This window comes from Anarrhichthys ocellatus, unplaced genomic scaffold, assembly GCF_004355925.1.
Source record: "Anarrhichthys ocellatus isolate YVR2014 unplaced genomic scaffold, GSC_Weel_1.0 scaffold4, whole genome shotgun sequence".
Classification (NCBI taxonomy): domain Eukaryota; kingdom Metazoa; phylum Chordata; class Actinopteri; order Perciformes; family Anarhichadidae; genus Anarrhichthys; species Anarrhichthys ocellatus.
Genome location: NW_022280034.1, coordinates 8,142,964 through 8,168,030, shown reverse-complemented (window position 1 = coordinate 8,168,030; position 25,067 = coordinate 8,142,964). Strand labels below are relative to the sequence as shown.

Genomic DNA, 25,067 nt, shown 5'->3' with positions numbered 1-25,067 from the left:
CCCCCCCCCCCCCCCCCCCCCCCCACACACACACACACACACCTCCGAGGACGATGCCTTTGACTGGGGTCCTGTGGAGCGAGGGGATGTATATGGAGAGAGGAAGATTTAAGGAGGGATGTAGGCAGGGAGCTGCATTAAGAGGAGGAGGTGGAACCACACTGAGCCTCTACTGCACCATGGCCCGAGGCTGACAGAGTTTTCATCTCTGCGATGAGAAATACCAACGGGAGAGAGAAAGAGTCATGGAGTTGTGTGTTATGGAACAACTAGTCTGGAGTTGCAATATTATCTGTTCCTGGCAAAGTAGATTGCTAACATACATTGAGTTTTCTGCGTGTTGTACTGCACAGATCAGTAATGCAGTTTGGATATTGACTTGATTTGGATGTAAAAATGTCTTATTTGCCTCGCTCCCATCAAGAAACTGGTCCCCACGTTACACATTTGATCCATTGTTAACATAAGAACATCAGAGCAGTATTCATATATATTTTATTTATTATATTTCAAACGTTCACTTTCCAATTATGCCACCATTTAACATCGTTTAAGAACAGTTATTGGCTTTTGTCCCACAGCATCGTTAACATTCCTGTACAGTAATATGTAATATAATACTTGCTAACATTGTTAACATTTGACATTAAACTTAGCCAGCAACAGGCTCAATAAATTCATCATAAGTTTCAAAAATCTTGTTAAAGAAATTAATTTGTCAGTATAATCAGTATAAATGGCAGATTCTGACATGGTGCTTTTCTCACTTCTCACATCTTTGACTTTTCTCTACACTCTCTCTCACACAAACACACACACACACGCACACACACACACACACACACACACACACACACACGCACACACACTCACTCTTCATGTCATCAACTAAGCCAGAATGTTGAACCTTCAGCTCAAGCATCCATCTGCAGGGACTACAGTAGCATGCGCTGCATCCTAATCAAGATGAAGTTGCTCAAGTACACCAGGGCCTCTTCCTATAAAAAAACCCCAAAAAGATTGACTTGGATTTTTAGAGCCCATTAGAATGTTTCAGCTATAAAAACTGCCTGATTTCTCCAAGGGCCGAGCTGTAAGGCTCGATATCACCAAGACTGAAGAAAGACTGGGAGAAAGAAAAGGCTGATGGGGAAAGATAAAGCGTGAGATGAATAAAGGCGAGATTCAATAGTTGGCACAGAGGGAAGATGAAAGAGGAGAAACTTAAAAAAGAGAGTGGAACTATGCTTTTCAAGTGACTCCTTTACAGCTTGATTGTTTTAACATTTGCAGTCCACATACTCTCTCTAGTCTTCCTTACTTGCAGTGTTTTGAGCCTTCTCCACTCCTTTTAAACTTGTTCCTCACATGACATAGGAGCTTCTAATCACATTGATAAAACCTGGTTAATATTTAATTGTGCCGTAGCTGCATGCCTCAAGTGTATTTTTGCATCTGCCAAAAAAAGAAAGAAAAATAAATAACAATTCAAATTTTTTTTTTTTAAAACAGTAGACACAGGATGTACGTACTAATAGTTAATTATGAGACTGATGGTTTCAATTTCACCAAACGTACAGCAACTGATTCCGCTGACTTCCTCTTCTCTGGTGGAAGTTGTTGAATAGCACAACGAGCTGCTGCGGCTTTACAACCAGTGGATTCTGCCGACTCTTTGGCCATGACAAAACCGCTGGACAACTTCAAGCTCCTCCTACATCACATTTTTTCCCACAGTGTAAAAAAAACACTTCCTGTCACTCGTAGATGACCTCCTTTCTGACCTCAAGTGACAACAAGACTGACACCGATTTTATTTTTGAAAAACCTTTCACATTCTAACCATGCCAAGTTTTTTTCCATGATGTTTATAATGGAGGGAAATGTGTGAAAAATCTGAAGTGACACTTTGTTTGCCATGAATGTGTCTTTCGACCAGAATTTAAAGTGACAATGTTGCATGCTAATATTTCACACTATTTTTCCACTTTTATAGTTTTTCTCATAGACTGGTTAAGATATCCTTACTCAGACCTGTTAAAACAGTCACCTAAAGGGAAATAAAATGCCACACTTAAGATTTCTTTACAAAGAGATTGAGATTGTTAAGAACATCCTACCGGTCTTTGCTGTTTATGGGGGCAAAGTCTTTGTCATTTCTTTCTGTGTACATGCTGTATGCTGATAACAATATTTGCTAACTCTCATTATAGGTGAGGTTTCAAACCTTTTATGTGACAACTCAGGGCAATGTTGACTTGCTGTGAGAAAAGGACTTCTGTGCTTTTACCTGAAATGTTTCATGTACCATGTTGCTTCAATATATTCTCTTACTTTTTTTCCTCTCTCGTGCCACTTTGTCCTCTTCTTTCTTTCCAAAGTTCCTTCAGTGCTGCTATCAGACACAGGCAGCCCCTTCTGAGGTCATCAAGCTGACACCCCGCTTTTTTTTATTCAGGTTTCTACGGCAATAACACCAAAACACAGCTTGGATTAATCCAGCTGTGTCCACGTATGTCACTGCCTCACAGCTGTGTTGCATGGAGACAGACCAGCGTCTGTCGATAGCGATCAAATCAGTGTTTTGTCCTCTTTTTGGGCCTTGCCATCAGCCAATTATCTGCCACACTCAGCAGAGCCAGGCCGGGCTGGAACAAACCAATCATACATGGCCCCTTCTCTCTGTTGTATTGCATTGAAACTGACCCGACGGTCATTCGGGTCCTTGGAAGTTTGGTGCGTAAGAGTCAAATGATAAGAAACAAATCTGCTGTGCTTCAGTCAGTTTTCTTTCCTGAAGCAGAAACAGCTTGAATCTGTTGGCGTATAAACGTTTCAATGTCAATGTTTGGTCACTGGTTGCAATTCTCCTTCTTTCCACCACTTCCCTTTTAGGTGAACTTGGATCTCTGTCATTGTTAGTCACAAAATGACACTAGATAGACTGGGTGCTGGGTGCCATTTGATGTAACTTTGGTGGACTGCATCTACCAATCATTGGTTTCTTTGAACATGGAATTATGTAAGTGTATTTTCTACCAAACAAGACAATGTTTGTCTTAATTTTTTGATGTCGCTGTTGGGTTATTTATTGACCCTACTTTAAATAAAATATGATATAATCACGACCTGTTATAATCTACTCCAGTTTTTTCTTTAATTTCAATGTCACTATTTGTTACTGATTGTTGTTAATATCGTATGCACATTGTTTTTTGAACTAGCAGTAAATATGTAACAGCTTTATGGCAAAACTTGAGCTTTTTATGTCTGACACTGGGTCAAAATAACCATATTTTAATTTGGTCAATAACCCAAACATATTAAAACATATTGTTGAGTCCCTTCAACATATTAAAGTAAACACTGTAGTGATTTGTAGGTTGTATGTTGCCAATGCAACGTCAGCATCGTTTTCAGAATAATAATATCATATTTAAATAGTGTGCCCTCATACAACATAACATTTGCTGGATTAGCTATAAGACAAACATTAATACATTGTAAGAAGGAGTTGTTTTATCATTAATGAAATGCATAAACATGCTTGAAAACAGCACGAATATTGCATCAGTAAAAAACTGGATATTTCCTGGAGCATGAATTTACATGCTGGAGTTGTTTTGAAAGTAAGACAGATGGAGGAAGATGATGTAAAGATGAGTGAAAACATGGAAATTGAGCCAATTCGATTTTTGAAATGAGAAAAACAGATAAAAGGTAGAAGTACACACCAGTTACACAGATTTGTGTTTGTTTTTGCCTTTTAAATGACTTGGACGACATCTTATGGGTTTTGTGAACATGCTACTGATTCATTCAAGTCACAAGTTCAAAGCTCAACTGAGCACAAGAGAAAGACCTGACTCTTTTCAGGGCTGAAGTGCCATTCCAAACACTCATTATCATTCAGTATACTGTAGGTACTTATTGCTGTTGTGAGGGAAAGCTAATTAGATTCTTGTCAGATTATATTCGCCAGCATGTTTTCCCACTGATCCGACCAGGTAGTAGAAGTATATCAGCAAACCCCATTTAACCTGGAAGCAGTCCGATTGAAATGAGAGGCCATGCCTGCCTCGTTCATTTAATGAAATGAAGATGTGGCCCGTCAGTGTTGATGCTGGACCTCAAGCCCCTCAGAATACGAAATGCTGCCAGAATCCTGACAAGACCCTCTTGTTGCAGAAGACATGTTTAAATTTAACAAGGAGAATGGTGGTACAGACCCAAGTTCATTCCTCTCGTCTTTGAATGAAAAGCCTTTATTGAGAAATTATTTTGACATGGACTTTGTGAATGCAGTCTATTTCCTGTTTATTTCATTTGCTGACCAAATTTGGGGCTTGTTTCAGTAAGTTTTGGTTCTTAGTGAGACCTTGTTGTCATCTCCTTGACAGACAGGAGGTTAGCAGCTGTGCTTGAAGATTGTTAAAGATTAAAAAGAAGTATCATTTGCAGTCCAGATGCACAGATAAAAGCACAGACAGACATGCATGCAAAGACATTATGTTTGTTATTTTTGGTCTAGCAAAAAAGATGTCCGCCGAATTGAAAGAATGATCCTGTTGTTTTATTGACCACAGTCAGGGTCAGACAACGTAAACAGATGGAGGCCAGCACTGATAAAAGACTTCAGTAGATCACAACTAATATTGCAGGAAATATTTGTTATATATAGTCTTTGATCTGATCTTTTTGCTTTTATAATGTTGTAGTATCATGGTGGATTCCACTAAAACCTCAGCCAGTGTGTCATTGTTTTACATCCAAAATAACAGCAACAGTCCAATATTAGTAGTTCCTTTTCAGTTTCATACTTCTGTCTTCCTAATCACGCATTACGCATACACCTTACTGATCTGCCAACTTATTAGTGCACTATATCAAACACAAAATGAGTAGACGTCTTTGTGTGAGAGAATTCAAACAAAAACCTTTCTAGTAGCAAAGTAGGAAGTACAACCTCAGGCGTGAGGAAGAGAAATTCCCCTAATGCTTGATGTTGTAATTTCTCAAATCAACTGATTATTGACTCAAACTTTATGACGTTAAGTGTTCTCTTTATTACATTCTTACCTGCCTTTTTACTTTGTTTAGTTGCATCCCAGACATATATTTCTTGAAATGAAAACACTGTAGCGCTTTGGCTGGCTGATGGTGTCTCAGATTCCTTTTGGCCATTCTACAGAAGTGAATCGTTTATGCTGCGGTCACTCACTGGATGTTCAGTGGGCGTCTGGCCAGCCCGTAGCCCACAGAGACTGCCTGCTACAGACCTCCCTGTCCTGTCAGCTGACTCTGTTTCCCAGGGTCCTCCAATCCAAAAGGCCATCAGAGTCAATCTCTGCAAACACACAATGAGGAGAAGCTGGAAAAATGTTTAGATTCATACTGTGCAGGCAGACATCAGCAGCTAAACAATTACTGGAAATGTAATGAAAGGTTTTGATCATTATAGTAACATATAACTTTAATTACTTTACATGCCCATATGTGTGTGTGTGTGTGTGTGTGTGTGTGTGTGTGTGTGTGTGTGTGTGAGTGAGTGATGTTTTCCATGGTGCAGGTCCTCCTAACACGGGGCCTCTCAGCAGACGTTGACTCAGCTTGAGTAGGAGTCATTAAAAACAGCCCAGCTTGCTGTAGCTTTGGGAAAGCCTCTCGTCATCTCCGAGGGGCAAAGCGTACCGTGTTCTGACACCTTATTTTGCAGAAATTCACCCAGCTTTGGTCCTTAGATGTGTGGGAGTGTAGGAAGGAGGGGAGAGGGCATGAATGTACTTCCCCCGCAAGGCCCGGTTAGTGATCTGTATGAGCCAGAAGGAGCCTCTAAAATAGAGTAGCTGACTGTTTTAAAAGAGTTCAAATGAGAAGTTTACTCTCTTTATAATAGTTGTGAGATTTGTGCTGTTTGTGATTATGATTATTTAATTTATATGGAGTAGAGTTCATGAGTAGAGTCCGATGTTTTTGACATATTGGCAGTTTTGTTTTTAGTTTTAATTTTGTTTGATTTCAGTTTTAGTTACAGCTGTTTGATTGTCATGGGTACAAAGACTCATGTCCTGACTTACTAGTTATGTGTCCAGTTATGTGTTTCAGTTGTTTTATTAGTATGTATGAGTTAATGTAATGTCCAAAATAGCTGTATAGAATTATCAGTGCTATGTGCTATGCTATGTGTACTCACAGACAGGGTTACGCAAAATGTTTGTCTGCTCCGACTTGAGCAACAAACATTAGCATGTCCAGCTAACTAGCTTCCGGCGGTAGTTGGCTAACCTCACCCGACGTTATCTCCAAGGCCAAGAAGCATTTTACCTCTAATTGGATAGTAGCAGGTAGCCTACTAGCCAATCAGAGATGGAGTAAGGCAAGTCATGCCTTCGCCATAGCAGGATTCATAATTTAGCATCCTGGATGCTACTGTGTCAGAGTTTAGGTGAGTTTTTGACTTGTTTTTAAGTTTAGTTCAAAAAGTGAATTAGACGAATTAAGGGATTTATAAATATTTAGCCAAATTACTCAGTATACAGTAGCCTACTATCATACACTGCTGATCGAAGGAAACTTTGGACATTCCAGTATCTAAGAACAGTATGACATCCCCTTTGATATTAGCCCCACCTTATCCTTTAATAAAGTCTCCCTTCTTTATCCCCTTTCTGTCTCTTATTTTGGTGAAGTGCTCACACTGAGACCCACTGTAGCATGGGGTCTATTCATGAGGCCAAGAGACAGTGAAGGGAAGCACAAAGAGCTCCCCACACGGTGGAGAGGGCTGTGAGCTCAGCGATGACCCCTGAAGGATGTGTGTGGGCTGCACCCAGACACAGAGGCCCTGCCGACTCCAGGCCCACACTCCTCCCTCCTCTGGACTTGACCTTTCACTAAACCCATGCAACTACCAAAACAACGTCAAACAGATTTGTAGCTGACAATAGCAACTGGATGAGAGTAATGAGTGAATGACATAAAGTCTGAATGGTTATCGACTCGTTGCCAGCTCAAAACCTCTGAAGAGTCTCTCCCATGTTAAATGTTGGCCTAGCTTAAGGCGCAAAGGCCCAGCAGTGAGAATGGAATAACTAACAAACTTGCAGCTGAATTCAGTGTTAAGAGACAAGTCATTGAGTTTAACTCCCTGTTCTCCATGAATTAAAGTATAGTATTCTGCCTGGAAATGTCCCAGGATTTATATTGCTCTCAGCTCCTCTCTTTCTTGCTGATGGGAACTGCCACAGTTCTGGTCCAAAGCCATTGTTTTAATACTCCCAAATATTATCCCGCCAAGAAATGTGTAACAGTCTTTAGCGAGTGATTTTATTTTTGATGTACCTCTGAGACCGTCTTGTCTGTCTGTGCTTGCAGTGCTGGACCAGCTCCTGATGGAGCTCCACCGATTCCTGCTCATCCTGGACAAGGAGACCCTGAGTGGGAACGCCACCATCCACAAGGGCTTGCTCTCTGATCTCCTCCAGTCCTACAGAGCATCCAATGGTATGAAGGAAATACTGTAGTAGATATACAGTACTTACAGTAGAGCACTTATTTTCATCAAACAGGATTTTGACCAATAGGCTCACTGGCTTAGTTTTGTAAACATTTCATTGAGGAAAGCGTCTGAATCAACCAGAGCTCAACAGATCAGTCAGTAAACTATGAGGAGTGCATACCTGTAGATCATGTATGTCTTAGAGTTACTGTAGACTTCCAGCTCCAAGAAATATGAGATGGCACTATTTTATTGATTAAGGCGGGTAGCATGTTAGACTTGGTACATAGGGGTATCAAGTTGAAGGATATTTCCATGAGAGCCATTGCTTGTAAAAAATAGTTAAGTAGTCTGAAACATTTCCTCAGTGTTCCTGATTTATATTTTTTCATGGCGTGGTATTTGTGATGACATGACAGTTACATTGGTTGAGGTCTAACCACAACTCTTTAAACATTGTTCATTCAAAAGCTTTTGACAAGCAGTTAGTCTGCCTTTATGCAAAGTGCCTTATGTAACATGTGGTCAAGCCCTGCTTTTCCCACAATGCAATGAGGTTAGATTGTCATCTATCGAGCAACCCACTCTGGTATTATTTTAGACTCTCAGTAACCACCATGTAATAATTATGCTCTTGCATGCTTTCATTAACAAATACATTTGGGGTCTTTTATCCCATTTTGGTGGCTGATAACCACACTGTGGTGGCTGAATTCAATATTTTTTGCCTGCATTTCTACTTCCCTTGCAAAATAATCGGATTGACGTTTTTTATGTTGTGGATATTTCAGTTTTGTCTTTACAAGCCAGATATAATCAAAGTGCCTATTGCTTCATCAGGAAATGATGCATGGCCCGTTAACGTATCCTGTCAAACAGCTAAAGACAAGTTTGTTGTTCTTGCTCACTGGGTCTGACACTCAACATGAAGATATGGTGACTGCTGTTGTGCTGGTGTTATTTATGGTACAATTCACAATTGTGAGCCAGTGCTACACTGAGCCTTAGCCGAGCCTCAGCCCCAAGGTGTGTGACTAGTTGGGAATAATGAATGACTCTGCTCATTCAGAAGTCTTAGCTTTTGTGTGATACTTAAGCTATGAAAACATTAGACTGTAAAAATCCTTGTTTTAAGCTAATCTTTCTAACAGTATGCTGGGAACTTTTGACCCAATTATGTTACATTCGATGTCACTTTTGGATTGAAAAAGTTAGCATGAGCTTTGCTACTCCCTCCCTGTCTTTCTCTGCCTCTCACACACTGACACACGCAACCGCTCACCAACACACACACACACACCAGCAGTCACGCTTTTCCATGTTCAGGTCCTGGACTCGTCTCTCCGTACTTCCTCTCCTGGCTCCAAGCTGTATCATTTTTCCGAAGCTGCATTTATCCTCTGGGGACGCACACTTCCTTTGAGCAGCAGCTTATAAATAGCATTTCAACTCTGTTCCCCGAAAATCTGTTTTCACTGTGCAGGCAAAACATAGTTTCAATCTGCTGTTGTTTGGTTTCACCTAGCGATATCGATTTCAAAGGAGAAAGCTTCTCTAGAGGATCACCCAAGGTTAGAGTTTTGTTTGATTTTCTCTCAGGGTATATTCTTAGTCAGCTGAAATATTTAATTCAATGAAACAGCCTTCCTCAAAACTTTGCTGCAGCTCCGGAACAAATTTCCATAACAGGTTACAGTGGCCAGCTGGAGCCTTCTACCCCGAAACCACAGGGTTTATTGTCTGAGAAAAGACATTCATTCAAACTGTTTATGTGGCAATGTCATGGCGACGTTTTCGCCAGCTTGTAATTACTCCACCATGCTAAGACCGACGTCAAACAAAACACAGTGCTTTTCTCACTGAGCTGACTTCAGCATTGGTGTATGACATGAGGTTTCATCATCTCCGCTTATTGCCTAAATGATACCGTTGCTCACACTGACTCGTAAATATTTACGTTTTAGTGCTAGGAGAAGTCAGGTCAGTCTCAAGTGACAGCCCTAATTAATTGTCCGGCGTTTAACTGCTCACCATGTGAAGCGCTTCCTAATCACTGTTTTTTTGTTGTCCTCACAGGAAACCATATTCAGTTTGAATATTTTCTTATTTTCAATTTAATCAAATACTACTCTTTCTGGCTTTCTGACTTTTTATGCTTGTATAACCAAAAACTGAAAAGAAACTGCTGTCCCAATCTTTGTTTGTGAAGATGAATTCCATGCAGAAACTGAGTGGAAGTATGATTTCCCCAACCCCAACCATACTTTTGGTTATAATGTCTTAGCACATGGACCAAGTTCAAGAGGTCCATCGTATGTATATCTTCAAAGATAGAAGTGACACAGTGCCCTATCTGTGCAGGCAGGGACTTTTCTGACTAATGTTCGATGAATGCCAGCCACGGTGAGAGTGGGTGTCAATAATGGGCCCATCTGTCCACACAATAGCCCACTTGTTTGGGTCAAGTTCCCCCTTTTTATCCTGGACGTTTGACAAACATGATGAAAGATTGTTTGGCACTAAGGTGGAGTCAGGTTTTTCTCATCAGAGCGACAACAAATGTGCATGCTCTTCATATGATTACATACAGTTAAATAACTTGTGTACAGTATATGAAGAGGTCTTCATTCTACTGAAGTGTAGAACAACTTTCAACAAAGAAATGAAGTGTCAGATTTTTTAAAATCTTAATTCAATGAAAAGTATCTTAATAACATTAGTTTCATTCAATTTACAGTATAGAATAACTGTGCATGGGTTACTTTGGATAGTTCCATTCATCTTTTACACATCCACCTTTTTCCTTTTATTATCATAATCAAATGCAGAACATTTGCCTGAATACTGTAATTCTTTACTACGGTACATGGTGTTTTGTCGAGCTGTATTCAAATGGCTTCTTCAGTATAACACAATGTTAGTGTTTGTGGTAGCTACGCACAATGTAAAACTGCAGAAGTGTTGTGATGTCAACCATTAACCACACTCTGTTGTCTCTGTGCAGGTGCTGATGAAGAGTATATCTACATGAACAAAGTCAGTGTTACCGGTAAGGACAAAGGCTGCAAAGGTGTGAGTTTTAAAGAGACTGGAAACAGGTGGTAAAGGTGTGAGTTTCAAAATATCTCACACCTGTGAGAAGTTGCTGAAATATAATCTATTAAGAAAAGGATTTTATGTTTACTATTGAAAACAAGGGATAATGTGATAATACAGCGGCTCTATGGAGGATAATGTCAGTCGCATCACCACTTTAGTCCAGACTGTACTATTATAACAACTACTGGATGGATTACCACGAAATTTACTACAGATTCAATGGTGCAGACATGTTGCAGACATGTTGCATGGTGCAACTTGTGAAACCAGCAGGTCAAAATTACAATTTGTCCAATACTTTGTCCAAGACACTCATGCCTGCTAAATATCAGCATGTTGCATGCTGATGTTAGCATTTAGCTCAAAGAACAGCCTCACAGAGCCACTGGCATGGCTGTAGACTCATAGTAACATTAGAAGACAGTTATTACAAAGTTATTTTTAACTTTAGGTGTAGGTCAAGGCCATATTTCCTAATTAGTCATATTCTCATCATATCCTCAATATTATGCACTATACTATGATATTTTGAGGTTGTCCAAGTCGCTCAAACACCAGTGCATATTTGTCATGTCATTGCATCTTATACTCCTTAATTTGACATGATTCAAGTGAATAGCAGATATGAGAACAAGCTGCCACAAGCAGCAGCCCCCCTCAGCTCCCCTCCCCTCACCATTTCCTGTCTGTTTCTGCGTAGCTCTTCAACATCTGAGACTGACCTGTTTTGTTTGGACAGTGTTGAAGAATGTGGTTTCAGTGAGCACTAGACTTAACACACATATTTTCAGCAGCGACGCTAGCAAAGCCGCAAGTTTTCTGTCACAGAGACTGAAGGAAAGTGGGGGCCGAGATAGCTACAGTATGTGGGGGCTTTTTAATCATTGATCCTGTGGTAAACCGGAACTGTCTTTTTCAGATGAAGTGCAAGACAAAGATGCTGAGCAACGAAGCCACAAACTCATCAGGTCGAAAGTGCTTGAGGATGTTCTGTAGAAGACGATGTTAAAAAAGAGTTTAAAGTGACTGTGTCGAAGACCCATTGGTCCTAGACAATAGTATTGACATTTATATGCTCATCATCCCAACCTGCAGGGGTCCGAGCTACAGTCTAAGCTAGTTGAACTTTAGCTTAGCTTAGCAGACAGACTGACAGCTAGGGAAGACTACTCGCCTGACTTCCTCCAAAGGCAACAACATATGCTAACCAGCACCACTAAAGCTCAGTGATTATTAACATAATGAGTTTGCCATTTCCCCTGACATTGTGAGAAAGGTTGCGAACCACAAGTACATTTAAACGCTGGTCATTGTTAATGGAATGGCAAATCCAATGAGAACCATAATTCTTAAATGTCTTATGCAAACACTCTTCTTAATCTAGTATTGTGGTGTGTGTTTTGCACAGTAGGGTTGTTGCGACCATACAAATGCTCCCCATTGATTTGGGTTGTGCGGTTACTGTAATTTGACAATGAAGGCGTTCTCACCACGGGGGTTCGGCTTAGCAGGAAGCGCTGATATGTACAGGAGACAATCTGGACATCTGGAAATAGTGTTGAATCAAAAATGGACAGAATTCTGTTGTTTAGCTAATATGTAGTTATTTACTGAGGTCCCTCTGTGTACTTTGTTGACCCAGATGACAGATCAGATGCCCTGGTCAATGGAAAAGCAGCAAAATATGTACCTGTTCCACAGAAGAGCCTTCCCAACCTGCCACCCCTCAGAGCAGTAAGTGACTACCAGTTTGTTTGCATCAGAATGAATTAACATGTGAAATGATTAGATTTGTTGATCCTCTGCCACTGTGGTGGGAATGGTAATAGCATCATTGACCCCAATCGGACTACTGAACTCAACAAAGTACGTGGGAAAGTTCAGTGGAAAATGTGATTTTCAACGGTATGCAAAAGGAGCCCAAAGACACATTTTCGACTTTAAATGTAATTGACAGTATTTTGGTCTTTTGTCACAGTAAGAACAGTATTATCACTGAGCATCGTAAGTATTGAATACAAAGGGAATTGATATCACATGCTGCCAGAGAATTTTATTTGGTTTTTAATATACTAAAACAAATGCAGTCTGTGGTCATACAAGCCAAAAACATTTCCCACAACCCTCAGAGTCACAAGCTCGCGACTATGTGAAATCTATTCTCCCACAGAAACAGGCATTTAATCAGTCATGGGCCAGAAAACCTGAGGAAGACGGTATCCAAGAGTGTGTGCGAGGGCTGTGGTGTTTCATGTCGACTGGGAGGCCGGTGGCTCCTGAATTGGCCCAGTGTGACTTCAGGAAAAACGTAGAGAATGAGAGGTTTAGAACATCCCGTCAGAGCCTTTGAACCTTGCACACACACACACACACACATGCACAGTGGCCTCCCCTAATATAAACTACAGTGGCAGCTGTTGCTAATCAGAACAAATGCGTAGTGTCAGCACATGTGCATGTGTGTGTGAGCGCGTGTGAAAGTAAATGCATGGAAACGAAGAGTCGCTATGCAATCAGAATCGTTTAGTGTCAGTATTATTATTAGTTTTCTATTCTCAGACTCGTATTGTAGCTCAGAAACCCTAAAAAACAAAACATTGTTTCCACTCGTCTTTCACTGCTATGTAGATATCTGTGGTTTCCAGAAGCAAACAAACATCCGCCTTCTTGCAACAGAAAAAGCTGCAGACTCTACAGGGCTTGTTGCATGTTGTATATAATTCCATTCCCCTTCCTCAAAAAAACAAAACAATGCTTTTTTTAGCAGTAATATCACATTTGCATGAGAGCTTCCACAAATCCCTCCGATTTGTCTGGTAAAGACATTTCTTCTTCCTCCCCTTCTGCATCCAGCTGTGGTAGAACTGGTCCCGTCTTGGGAAGCCTGAGTAAACACGTCCACAGCGAACCACTCTTTGGAAACCCTTTCATCTGCCTGCGGGGCTTCCATCCATCCCCGGTGATGGTGTATTCAAGAGTTAGCATGTGTTTCACGGTGAACACGGAGTCCCCCTTTATCACTGCGGAGAAGAGCGCCCCCTTGCTGTTGATGTATTGTCCGGGCATGGCTGTCCACTGGCCTGTCGTGATGTTGTAGCAGTCCATTAGACAGCGCAGGAAGTCGTCAGAAGGCCCGTTGCGCATCACATAAAGATTATCTCTGTGGGCTACCATACAGTGGCCATAGCTTTGAGATTTGATCATGGTGGTCGCAAGTTTCCACTCGTCCTTCACTGGTATGTATTCGTAGATATCTGTGGTGTCTGGTGGTTTCCAGAAGCAAACAAATATCCGCCGTCTTGCAACAGCACAAGCTGCAGATGCTACAGGTCTCGGTGCATTTTGTATAAATGTCCACTCTCCTTTCTCAATGTTGTAACTCTCTGCTGTGGAAATCGTCCGTTTTTGGAATTCGCCCCCAATGGCGTAGAGCCGGCCCTCGTGCCCCAGCAGGGTGAAGTCATATCTTAGTTGCTGAGGACCTGGAAGAGTGTTCCAAACTCCTGAGTCAGGGTCGTAGCAAAAGCTACTGTCCACTGTGTCCTTACCGTAACCATAAACTCCCCCTACAATGTACAATCGGTTGTCAAGCACTGCCACTCCAGCCATGGAGGTGCTACAGAGAGTTGGGAGGTTTGTCAGATGCTTCCAGTCTCCCTCTTTTTCATCAAGGTAGCAAATGACCCGAAAGGAGTCCTGTAGCAGTTCCATTGAAGGAGAGTGTGTGCCTATAGCAACATAAGTAGCAGGAGACAATGACTGAGAATATTGAAGAAGGTCTTCGGGAATCGTACTCTCAGCTGCTTCCTTCAAATCATCAAAAGCATCGCAGAGGAAAAGAGCAGCATTGTGAAAGAGTGCATGCGCCCCAAAGATGGAGGCTGCATGGTACAGCAAGAGGCAGTTGTCCGAGTCAATGATGTCACAAAGATGCTGCACCAAACACGCAACCTGCAGGAACGCGGCACACTCTACCGCTTCTACGAGCTCATCCGGGTCGCTGATAGAGGGGGCCTCCCCCCTGCAGACAGCGAGGGCGACGAGGAAACCCCTTGCTCGCACTCCTCCCTTCAGGTAGAGCTCGTCCTGGTGACTTTCTGTCATCCCAGAGTGAAAGAGGGCACAGAAGTAGTTGCTGTACCTTGCCAGCAAAGCCCGCTGCACAGTGAACCAGCTATCCTCCACCCTCACTCTCACCCAGCCCGCCTGGTGCTCTCCGTCCTCCAGATCAAGGGTCGCATTCTCTGCATGTAAATCCTGGTTGAGTCCCAGGCCTTCAGGCACTTCCATGATCTCTTAAACGCCGGGTCTGTTCTCTTCCTAAAACAGGCTCTCAAGTGACAATGCAGCATGCGACTCGGGTGTAGTACTGCAGCCATTTTTCCCCCAGAACCGGCGTGTAAATAAAGGTTTGTGAGACTTCCATTGCGTCCTGTCTGCATGGTCTGAAAATAGAGTTGGACTATAGATAGCAGCTGTGCCACTCGCAAGCGTCACGCAGGGAAAGGAAAACTGTTGGCATGCACACTAAGCGGTAATGTGGCTGCAGGCAACTGGGGATTATCATACCTGCAATATAAATGGCTAACATGAGTGTTTGCTAAATTATTCATGTTTACGTTATCTGCCAGCAGTGCCCCTTTAAATCCCTTTAAGTCACATGACTGTTTCAGTTTTATACATGTGTATTTTCTTTATTTATGGTCAGACATTTTTTTGTTCATAAACATCCAGACAAAATCCGGTGTAGAGGAGGTTAAAGTGTTCCCAAGAAGACAAAATAATGGGAAAATAAATACAGCATGTGCAATATATATGTCATGTGATTTTTCTTTCTGGATTTTTTTTTTCCCATTTTCATTCATGCTTTAATTAAATATTTAGAATACTTTTCATCGTACAGAAGTACTTCAAACTAAACATATACTACAAGTGGTGGAGAGACAGCAGAGGCCCCAAGAGTTCTCCTGAATCTGACTTTCCAAAGCTGATTATTTTTATCACTACCTTCTCCTCTGCTCTCAGCTCCCAGCAGGCTCTCGGATACACTCTGTGTGTCTGTGTGTGTGTGTGTGTGTGTGTGTGTGTGTGTGTGTGTGTGTGTGTTTTCGCTCTGCTGGATTCTTGGCATGGGAACCAGGGATTTTCCATGTTCCTCTGACTGTTCGTTTTTTGGGCTCTTTTTCCCACTCTTTACTCAAAGCCCCACCACCACACCCCGATTCCTCCTCCTCTGCCGCCCCCTCTCCTTACTTTGTTATTTATGCTCTGACTCCTCAATCCATTCCTTCTACACGATGTTTCTGTGGTTAGGGTGTGTGTGTGTGTGTGTGTGTCTATGTGAGTGTGAGAAGTGAAAGGAAGGGATTAAAGGGACTATTAGAGAGTTGGAGTGATTGCAGAGTCTTCTGGGACAAAAATAAATAAAAAATACACTAAGAAACACACACCTGGCATGTTTGATATCAATCCAGCTGGTCTGAGGAATGGCTCACCGTACTCTTTAGCCTTGGACCAAACAAGAGGCAGATTTGTTTTTTTTGGAGATGAGTGAAAAAGAAAGAAGATAGAGATAAGGGTGGGTTGGTGGTCGGGGGGGCTGCTGCTGCTCTGGAATGCCTGGCTCTTTGTTTTAATTAATAACAGATGCCTGAACTGCTGTTTTTTTCACCGCGGAGCAGTTTACACTGTCAGTGCTGTTGTGTGTGTTCACTAATACTTTACAGTCTTTTTCTCAGAGGAATCACTTTTTCTTTTTAAGTTCCTGTCCGCTCTTGAGCGTTTGTGGCCGTTTTTTCTTACTTTTGAGGTCATATAATCTCAAAGATCTCTTTAATGGTCGTTCAAATAAGTCTAGTTTTTGGTCATATCAAAACACACAAATTGACACAACATATCCTATTCCTTATATTCGTTTAGTTAGTTTATAATTTCAATGAATTACTGTATCATCAAAAAAGTGCTCTATGACCAAAAACAAGTATTGTGTTATATTTTATTGGATCCCTTGACCCGAAGACTTGTTTAGTTCTATCATTGTGAAACTGGCTTAAGTCCACTCTCCACTGTGATTCGTGGCATCGTCCATCTTAGCCCTCTGTCTGAAAAAGCCAATTAAGCCCTAATGTCCCTTTAGCGTATTTACAGTATTTATGTGTAGGCTTCTTTGTTTTGTGGTGCTAAAAGGCTCTATCTATGCATCCCATTAGCTGAGAGGCCTGAATATAAATACAGCAGTATAAAGTATCGACGTTTCTCATGGCAGACATTCTGGCTTATTAAAGGTGTAACTGATATTAATAACAATGGCTCTACTCCACTTAACTGTTGGTGCACCAGTGAGCCAGTATGCACCAAACTAAGGCTTTGGTACTGGCACACCTAAACGTAATGCAGCCTTTTTTAGTGTTATTAGTTACACCGATAATGTTAAGTATGCTCTAACCCAGGGAAATGCGTTTTTTTAATGTTTGCTTGACATTGCATCCTTTTCAAGAGAGAAAACTGAAACTGATATTACATTCTGACATTAGTATTTGCTGATACTTGAAAGGTCTTCATAACAAATAGCTGATGTTCTCTCATTAAACCGCAGTGATAACATCTCCCTCCCACTCATTTCTTTGGGATCCTTTCCTCCACGCATGCAGGCTAATCGCACAAGCAAATCGTCATCACTGTGATTGAATGAGCACCGTGACACGAGGCCAGTTATTATGACAGCTTACTGCATCTGCTACGAATTACTGGAAATGTGTTAGATATGGTGGGAAAGGAGCTCACAAGCAGGGAATTCCCAGTTTACTGTCTATTACAGCACACCTCAGAAATGATGATGTTGTGGTTTTTAGACAAACAGATTTGTTTTTTAGTATTTTGTTGGTCTGTAAATCTAAGCTGAAGCAGTAACTCTATTACCACTTTACTGCCCCAGGTTGGTAACTACCAAACACAAGATATTACTGCCTATTTTCTCTTTAATTTGCAAGCATAGCTACACACTAAACATCATCAAACTCCCAAAGTATTGCAGGAAGGGAATAGCTTTTGCTGTATCAAACATTGAAGGGAAGCAGCTTTGACCAACTGATATCGACCCTTAATTAAACACTGATCTAAAACTTTGATCTGATCCACAGAGCCAGCCTCCCTCAGGCACGCTTTGCACGATGAATGCAAGCTCCTCTGCTTCAGGGTTATATTTCATATTTCTGTGTCAGCCTTTGGGGAAACACAGTGAATATGAAGGAATACAGACAGCGTGTTCAGATCAGTGGCGGGAGGAAACATTAGACATCGTTAAGAAATCGCTTGTTGTCATTCAACTCGTAGGGTTTCACAGAGTTCACTTGAGAAAAACTTTTTTAAAGTATATTCAGCAACATCAGACTTCTGCAGCATGGTGACTCATGGTGACTTTTCCTTCAGGTTTTTAACAGAATAGATGAAATCATTTCACATAATAATCTGTAAGAGGGGCGGATACCTGTACCGTAACAAGTTCTTCTTTGGCCTCAGAAGAATCCTGGGCTTCCGTCTCCATCATCGATCTCTGTGTGTCATAATGTTGTCTTTAGACTGGAAAGAATGCACAGATTTCATCTTCACTGGCAGCTGCTGGTCTTAGTTCTAGTATGTACCAAGACACAACTCGCATATCTCCCATATTCATGCTTGGCACCATAGATAAGATAGCTGGAGAGCTGTTGTCACAAGTTGGGGAAATAAAAGAAGAAATTCCAACTGGAGGGAAGTTTCTGTTTCAACATACTGTGTCAGTTTGAGTCAAAAAGTGAGCGTTCAATGTCTTTAATATAAACACCTGATGATGTGATTCTAGTGTGACCTCTAAACAAACTGCAAACCAGGAACTTAATTGGGGGAAAGTGGGTTTAAAGAATAGAAATACATCGTTTTTTAATTGGCTGCAGAATAGCCATTGGGCACAATTTCACAAAGAAAAACAAACATCTGTGTTTGTCTTCCAAATAACTGACTGTATCTCTGAAACATTGTTTTTACTGGAACAGAATTGGCAGCAATTGCCAGACATTTGGATGCATGACACCCTACAAGATGAAGATCAGCAATGTGTTGCTGTTTAAAAGATGATGAAACACAAGGCACCCTGTCATTTAATAGTCAAGATTGTTTCATGTTTTCCTCACTGCTGAGCCGATGCCGAGAAATGCCAACATGTCTTTTGCATTTTTAATTCAAACATGCAGTTTTACATTTTAAAGGTTGTATTCAAGGAAATTCTCCAAGATTGTCAACTTAATAACGGCTAAATTAGAAACTGATGACAGATGTCTCCAAAATACATTTTTGGATCGTGTAGCTGACTAACTGACTTCAGTAATGGAGATATTTTAAACGAATTGAGACTCACTCAAGCTGCCAAACAGCAGAGAGTCTGGTGCTTTCCAGCGTGTGGGAAGGGGCAGACAGACCGTCTTTACCACACAGGAGATGACAAGAAAGACAGAAGTGAAGCCAGACTGTTGATTGATTTCAGGACAGCCACAGGGCCCATACACACATTCAAATACATGCTACCCCTCTCTTTTCCACGTTCCCACACACACAAACACACACACACACACACACACACACACACACACACACACACACACACTCTTCCCTGAAGGCAAGCATGTAACTCTCTAGTGCACAGGGTCAGACGAGGATTGGTTACATGAGGAATTCCCTACTTACTCCTGAAGTGACGGCTGGATTAGCCACATGTTCAGCCTGGGGAAAGAACACATGTTGATAATGTGCGTGTCTATTTGCGTGAATGTGTATTGATGTTAACCTGGACATCTTCCTCATTCATTGAACGTACTTAGATGGAGGCTCTATAGTTGTAAGGCATATCACTGAAAACAAACGTTACGTGTTATATTCCCTCACCACACTGTCATCCTTCTCTCATGCGTCAGGGTATGATGAGTCGGGAGCCGTTCCCTTTACCTGCAGTCGCGGCTCCAGCCTGTATAGACACTTCAGAGAGTTACTACGAGGAGGCTCAGCCCTATGAGGAAACTTTCAATGGTAAGAACTCTGGATCAACATTGTGTTTCTTTTTTTTTTTTGCACACAATAAATAATATCACCTGTGATCTGCAAGTGTCTTGAGTTGTTTCTTACATTCCTTCTTCCCCATAACTGTTTCACAGGAAAGCTGATTCATTACTTGAGTATCTACAAAGTTTGTAATCCCTTCTTGAGAAATGAGATGTTGCTCATGTATATTGAAGCTGTATTTTCTAACCCAAACCACACATGAGTTGTGTGCTGTATAAGCTCATCAGGCCAGTCATCTGCTTGTTTCTTGTTCTTTAGAAAACCTGAACCTCTGAGCTGTTAATTAACCATAATGGCAATAGCCCGACACCATAGTGGCACTTGCTTACGTGCATACTATTATTACTATTTTCTTCGGTTTCATGCACTTCAAGTTGTACGTCAAGATGCAAACACAAGTTATAATGCACCGAGACATCATGACCACATTCTATAAGAAGGTTTGGTCTGCTGTGACGGTGATGTAGTGTGTTGGGCTGTGGTGAATACGTTAATTGTTCTGCTCCTCACACAGTGAGAAACGTGGCAACTTTCTGTGCAATGCTGAAAGCTAAAAGGCTCAAGGTATTTCTTCAGAATTGCTGCGTTGGTTGAATATCATTACAGCAAAGTCGTGGAGTCGCAGATTGGCCGGAGGGAGCATGTTGTTGTTCTTCAGACAACCTCATTTTACCATCGATGACGTGAACAATAAACAATACTTTTAATTATTGTCTGTCATAAATCACGATATCAGATTTTCACTACATGATTATGGTGTATAATGCCATCAGTCTAATTCAGCTTTAACTTTGTTTGAGGTGCGTTGTTGTTTGTTTTGAGGGAAATGTAGCCATAATTGTGTATATATATATATATCTATATATATATATATGTGTGATTATTTAAGAGGTGCCGGACACATTTTGATATGTTATGACATACTCACAAAGGTATAATAATAATAATTATTAAAATAATAAGCTTAATTAGGCCTAATTTAAAGTTTTCCCTTTCTTGCATTTATTTTCTCTACAAGTATTTTTAAAGGCATTTTTGCGTTGGATATTTTTCCCAATCTTGCTTCCTTCTTCTTCTTCTTCTTCTTCTTCTTCTCTGTTTCCTCTGATGTTGTGTAGATCTGGACTGTTTTGGCCTCCTCTCAGGGCCCTGGATGCGAGTGCAGAGCTCTGACAGTGTGGTCTACGCTGTTATCAACAGGGGTAGCTACCTCTCTATCACTGGATGCGTGTGTTTATGTATGGCATGTGCACGGGGCCAATAAGCATGCCCTCAGTCCTCATTGTCCACCATGACCAGCGTCTTGCATGTGGAGAAACAACTTCAAAGCCAAGACTTGTGACAATAGTCATTAATCAATCCCATCTTATCAATTTACTAATTTTGCTGTTTTCCTTTTCATCATATCTTTTTCCTGTCATCGTCTTTCATCAATACAATCAAAACAGCTCATTTCCAGCCTGGCTGTTGCAAGGAAATCCTCTTCTGTTGAAGAAGGTCATCAAGTTCAAGAAGACAGGCATTGACTCATCATTTGGTCCCTCAAGTTCATTTAACAGTGTAATGTGTGTTGTTGCTACTCATGCCCCCCTGCCACACACACACACACACACACACACTTGTGACTTTGCCTCTTTGTTTTAGTTTCTTATCACGTCTCTGATTTCTGTTCCTTAGATGATGGGGATGCCGTTAGCAGTTCGTACGAGTCCTACGATGAGGAGGAAGTGATCAGAGAAAAGTCACCATCAGCGCAGCACCAGTGGCCTTCAGCGGAGGCGTCCATTGAGCTCATGAAGGACACTCGTATCTGTGCCTTCCTGTGGAGGAAGAAGTGGCTGGGCCAGTGGGCCAAACAGCTGTGTGTCATCAAAGACCATCGCCTGCTGGTGGGTAAAAGATTGCGGGAAAATCTGAATTAAAGCCCCATTGAGGTTTAGTTTACAACAATTAAGGTCATGGGCACAGAGGTTTGTTTATTACAGCGGTTCAATGTAACTGAACATGGAAAAAAAGATTCAGGTAAGCAAACCCTCAGAATAGATTATAAACTCTCTGAGACTTAGCTGTCACATGCTGTCCCTGTTTTGGCACTTATTTTTAGAATGGAAAATATTAATCCAATAAATCAACCTGTAGACAAATGCATTAGTGGGACAGTCTATTATGGTTGTGTCCTCATTTGGGCTGAGAATGATGAGAATAATTCACCCTTAATGAATATTAAAATATTTTGGGAAATACCCTAATTTGTGTCCTTTCCAAGAGTTAGATCAGAAGATGAATACAACTCTCATAGCTGTGCGTTAAAGCTAGCTTCAATAATCAATAAACATTTGGATAACAATCATAATGCTCGGTGTTATCTCTGCCCCTCTCAGTGCTACAAGAGCTCCAAGGAGCAGACGCCTCTGCTGGATGTGAGTCTGCTGGGCTGCAGTGTGGTCTACAAGGAGAAGCAGCTGAGGAAGAAAGAGCACAAACTGAAGGTCATCCCAGTGGGAGGGGAGGCCATCGTGCTGGGCCTGCAGAGCAAGGAGCAGACGGAGCAGTGGTTGAGGGTAAGGCCCTGAAAACGTGTTTTACAATCATATATTCGTCTCATTTTAAAGTTAATTCTGCAGTGATGAAATAAAATATGAACGAATTTGAATATTTTGACACCAATCGACTTCTTGTTTATTAGGTGATTCAGGAGATCAGTCCCAAGCCGGCTGAAAACTGTGACCCGCAACACTCCGCCTCCGACTCCCCGAGGCTCATTTGTACAAAGGTAAGCTTACTTTGAACATACAGTATGTGCTTTAGAGTACCTGAGCTTTTGATTGGCTCTACCCAACGCCATAGGGCTCAGTTACAGTTTTTATTTTTGTCATAAATTGTATTTCTGATGAATATGCCAACTAAATGACAACAATGTTGATCTGAACTTTCAGGGAGAACTGAGTGAGAGATACTCAGTGGCCTCCGAGAGCAGCAGCAGCACTGACAGCCATGCGGAGACTCCCGAAATCAAAGATGGTGAGGCTTTTTATTTTTCTGTTTCTATGCATTCGGTCCAAAATGTGGGTTTAGGCACATGGTGCAGCTGTGAGTATCTGATAGCGAAACAAAAAGGTTTAGAGAATCTTTTCTCCCCAACAGTGAAGAAAAAATATGGTGCCGGGTTGAAGTTTAGCAACCTCATGAACATCGGCAAGAAAAAACCCTCGTCGTTGGAGAGTCCAGAGAAATGTGTGGACACCTCAGGTGAGCAGAGATCTACTGTACATGTCGTGCTAGATTATAAAATCACACAGCATGTACTGATTATCACTCAGGTACAGTTCCTGTCCTTTGACACAGTTACTGTCTGTACTGCAACCCTCGCTGGGTGGGGTGGGGGGGTCTGGTGAAGGTCTCTAAGTGTAGTTATTTTATACCAGACCAAACATATCAATATTTTCCCATACGTAGCCTTCTGATTTAAAAAATGTATCATTTCAGTCATCAAGACAGCATCACAATGCTCTGTTGGCTCTGACGTAAGCAATGTTCTCTCTTTCCTCTGTCAGGCTACCTCAACGTGTTGGTGAACAGCCAATGGCGGACCTGCTGGTGCCTTATAAAGAACGGACAGCTATGGTTTTACCAGGACAAGGGCAAGAACAAAATGAGCCAGCCAGCCGTGACCCTGGGGGGCTGCAGTGTTCTGCCCGACCCCAGCCCCGAGCACCTGTACTCCTTTAGGATCAACATGGAGGGGACACAGCTAGCAACCCTGGAGGTAGACAATCACAGTGCTTTTTGATGCTTTTATAATGTTTTGGATTTGGATCTCAATAAATTAGTTGACGCCGTTAAACCAGAGACGTTTCAGAGAGGAGTCACCCACTGAGAGACAGTTTCCTGTATATCTGTCTCGTGGGTTTCACCACTGCCCCGTCGTTTTAGTAGACAAGCGGCAGGTCCTGACTCCTGAGTCTGTTCACTCCAATGGGGAAAGTGAACGTGAACACAGATTATTTCTATTATTTCGCTTAGTCACCAAAATGAACATTGGAGTCATTTTTTACAAATTTTTCAAAAATGGCAAACGCCCGAGCTAACTACTTTTCGTTCTAGTAAACACGGCCTTTAGCTGTGTAAATATCTAATGTTAGCAGAAGCAAATATAAAAGCATAATGCCAAAATAACCCACTCTGCTTTCATCCATCCACACGACGTGGCGGAGCTTGCAATGCGTCAACTGTTTGTCTCCGATGAGAGCTTACTTCAGCGTTACTCTGCAGGCGAGGACGCTGTTGATCTGAGAAATAACCAGGAGTCGAACGTGTCTGGAGAGAAAAGAAACGTCAGCATCTCTCGAAAAGAGAAATGGAGTACAGCTTCTTATAGGAAACACTAACATGTCGTCATTTGGACATCACGTTCTGCTGACATCCATCTTAGCCGGTGTAATATACTGTATGTGAGCACGCAAGGGTGGTCTGCATGTTTGTGTCCATATGTGTGTGTGTTTGTGTGTGTGTGTGAAGGGTGTGGATGTACTGGGATTGTGGGGACTAATGTTACACCCTTTTGCATTAGGTTTCCAGTACCACCCTGCTAAAGTGTATAGTTGGTCATAAGCAATGGAATTCAATGTTTAGTCTTAAGGGCTCCGACACATTTATGGTTCTTCGGTGCAGTATTTACCAAAACAAACAAAAAACAAGGTTATCACCTGTTTTAATTACAGAAATATGCGCCAAACCAACATGTGTTACTTCATACAGTTCCAGTAGATGAGCTGTTTGAATCCCCCAAAATAGTAATTTTGGAAGTAATTGCATCAATACATAGTGACAGATGGTATGCATCATAAACCATGAGCTGGTTTCAAACTCATGATGATGCAAGTGCACAGTTTGTACTGAATGCACTTTGGCATACTCTCTCCTCTCCTCTCTCAGGCGAAGACATCAGCAGACATGGGCCATTGGCTGGGCCTCTTGCTGTCACAGACGGGGAGCAAGACGGACCCCGAGGAGCTCACATACGACTACGTCAACGCTGAGAGGATCTCCAGCATCGTCAATGCTGCCAAGACTTCCTTATAGTAAGATGCTCACATCTGTCCATTTTAAGGTGTATGCATACTTTGGCACAGTATTCAATTGGGACCTATCTGTGTATTTGTCTCTCTAGCTTGATGCAGAGGAGGTATTCAGAGCCAAACACCTACATAGACACCCCACCCTCCGTCGCTCACAACTCTGATGAACTGTATGACGATGTGGCGTCTATAGCTGATCCAGAGGTATGTTATCTGGAACCAAACAACTGAGATATTCTTCCGATATCAATACAGTACTCTTGTACAACTGTTTAGCTTTGGGAAAAGCTGCTGTTTAATTG

General features: G+C 41.7%; 2 protein-coding genes across 3 annotated transcripts in view; one reads left to right on the top strand and one right to left on the bottom strand.

The window, feature by feature from the left end:
• The window catches only part of afap1l2 (actin filament associated protein 1-like 2), a 31,974-nt gene that overhangs the window by 3,998 nt on the left and 2,909 nt on the right, over positions 1 to 25,067 (top strand). Inside the window, exons 2-14 of one of the 2 annotated variants that reach the window (XM_031843127.1) lie at positions 7,375 to 7,503; positions 10,503 to 10,547; positions 12,240 to 12,331; positions 19,543 to 19,654; positions 20,806 to 20,889; positions 21,365 to 21,576; positions 22,069 to 22,248; positions 22,374 to 22,460; positions 22,624 to 22,708; positions 22,832 to 22,936; positions 23,242 to 23,453; positions 24,623 to 24,768; positions 24,858 to 24,969. In XM_031843127.1, coding sequence (XP_031698987.1) covers positions 7,375 to 7,503; positions 10,503 to 10,547; positions 12,240 to 12,331; positions 19,543 to 19,654; positions 20,806 to 20,889; positions 21,365 to 21,576; positions 22,069 to 22,248; positions 22,374 to 22,460; positions 22,624 to 22,708; positions 22,832 to 22,936; positions 23,242 to 23,453; positions 24,623 to 24,768; positions 24,858 to 24,969 — 1,601 coding nt within the window. The remainder of the gene's footprint in view (positions 1 to 7,374; positions 7,504 to 10,502; positions 10,548 to 12,239; positions 12,332 to 19,542; positions 19,655 to 20,805; positions 20,890 to 21,364; positions 21,577 to 22,068; positions 22,249 to 22,373; positions 22,461 to 22,623; positions 22,709 to 22,831; positions 22,937 to 23,241; positions 23,454 to 24,622; positions 24,769 to 24,857; positions 24,970 to 25,067) is intronic. The other variant, XM_031843128.1, reaches the window with a different exon arrangement.
• Positions 13,325 to 14,966, bottom strand: LOC116381199 (kelch repeat and BTB domain-containing protein 13). The gene has a single exon (XM_031843131.1). It carries the CDS (start codon positions 14,885 to 14,887, stop codon positions 13,370 to 13,372), a length of 1,518 nt encoding a protein of 505 aa, XP_031698991.1. The 5' UTR covers positions 14,888 to 14,966; the 3' UTR covers positions 13,325 to 13,369.

Bases quoted from the DNA above. Each gene is read 5' to 3' on its own strand.
- LOC116381199 (XM_031843131.1), bottom strand. From the start codon at position 14,887: ATGGAAGTGCCTGAAGGCCTGGGACTCAACCAGGATTTACATGCAGAG.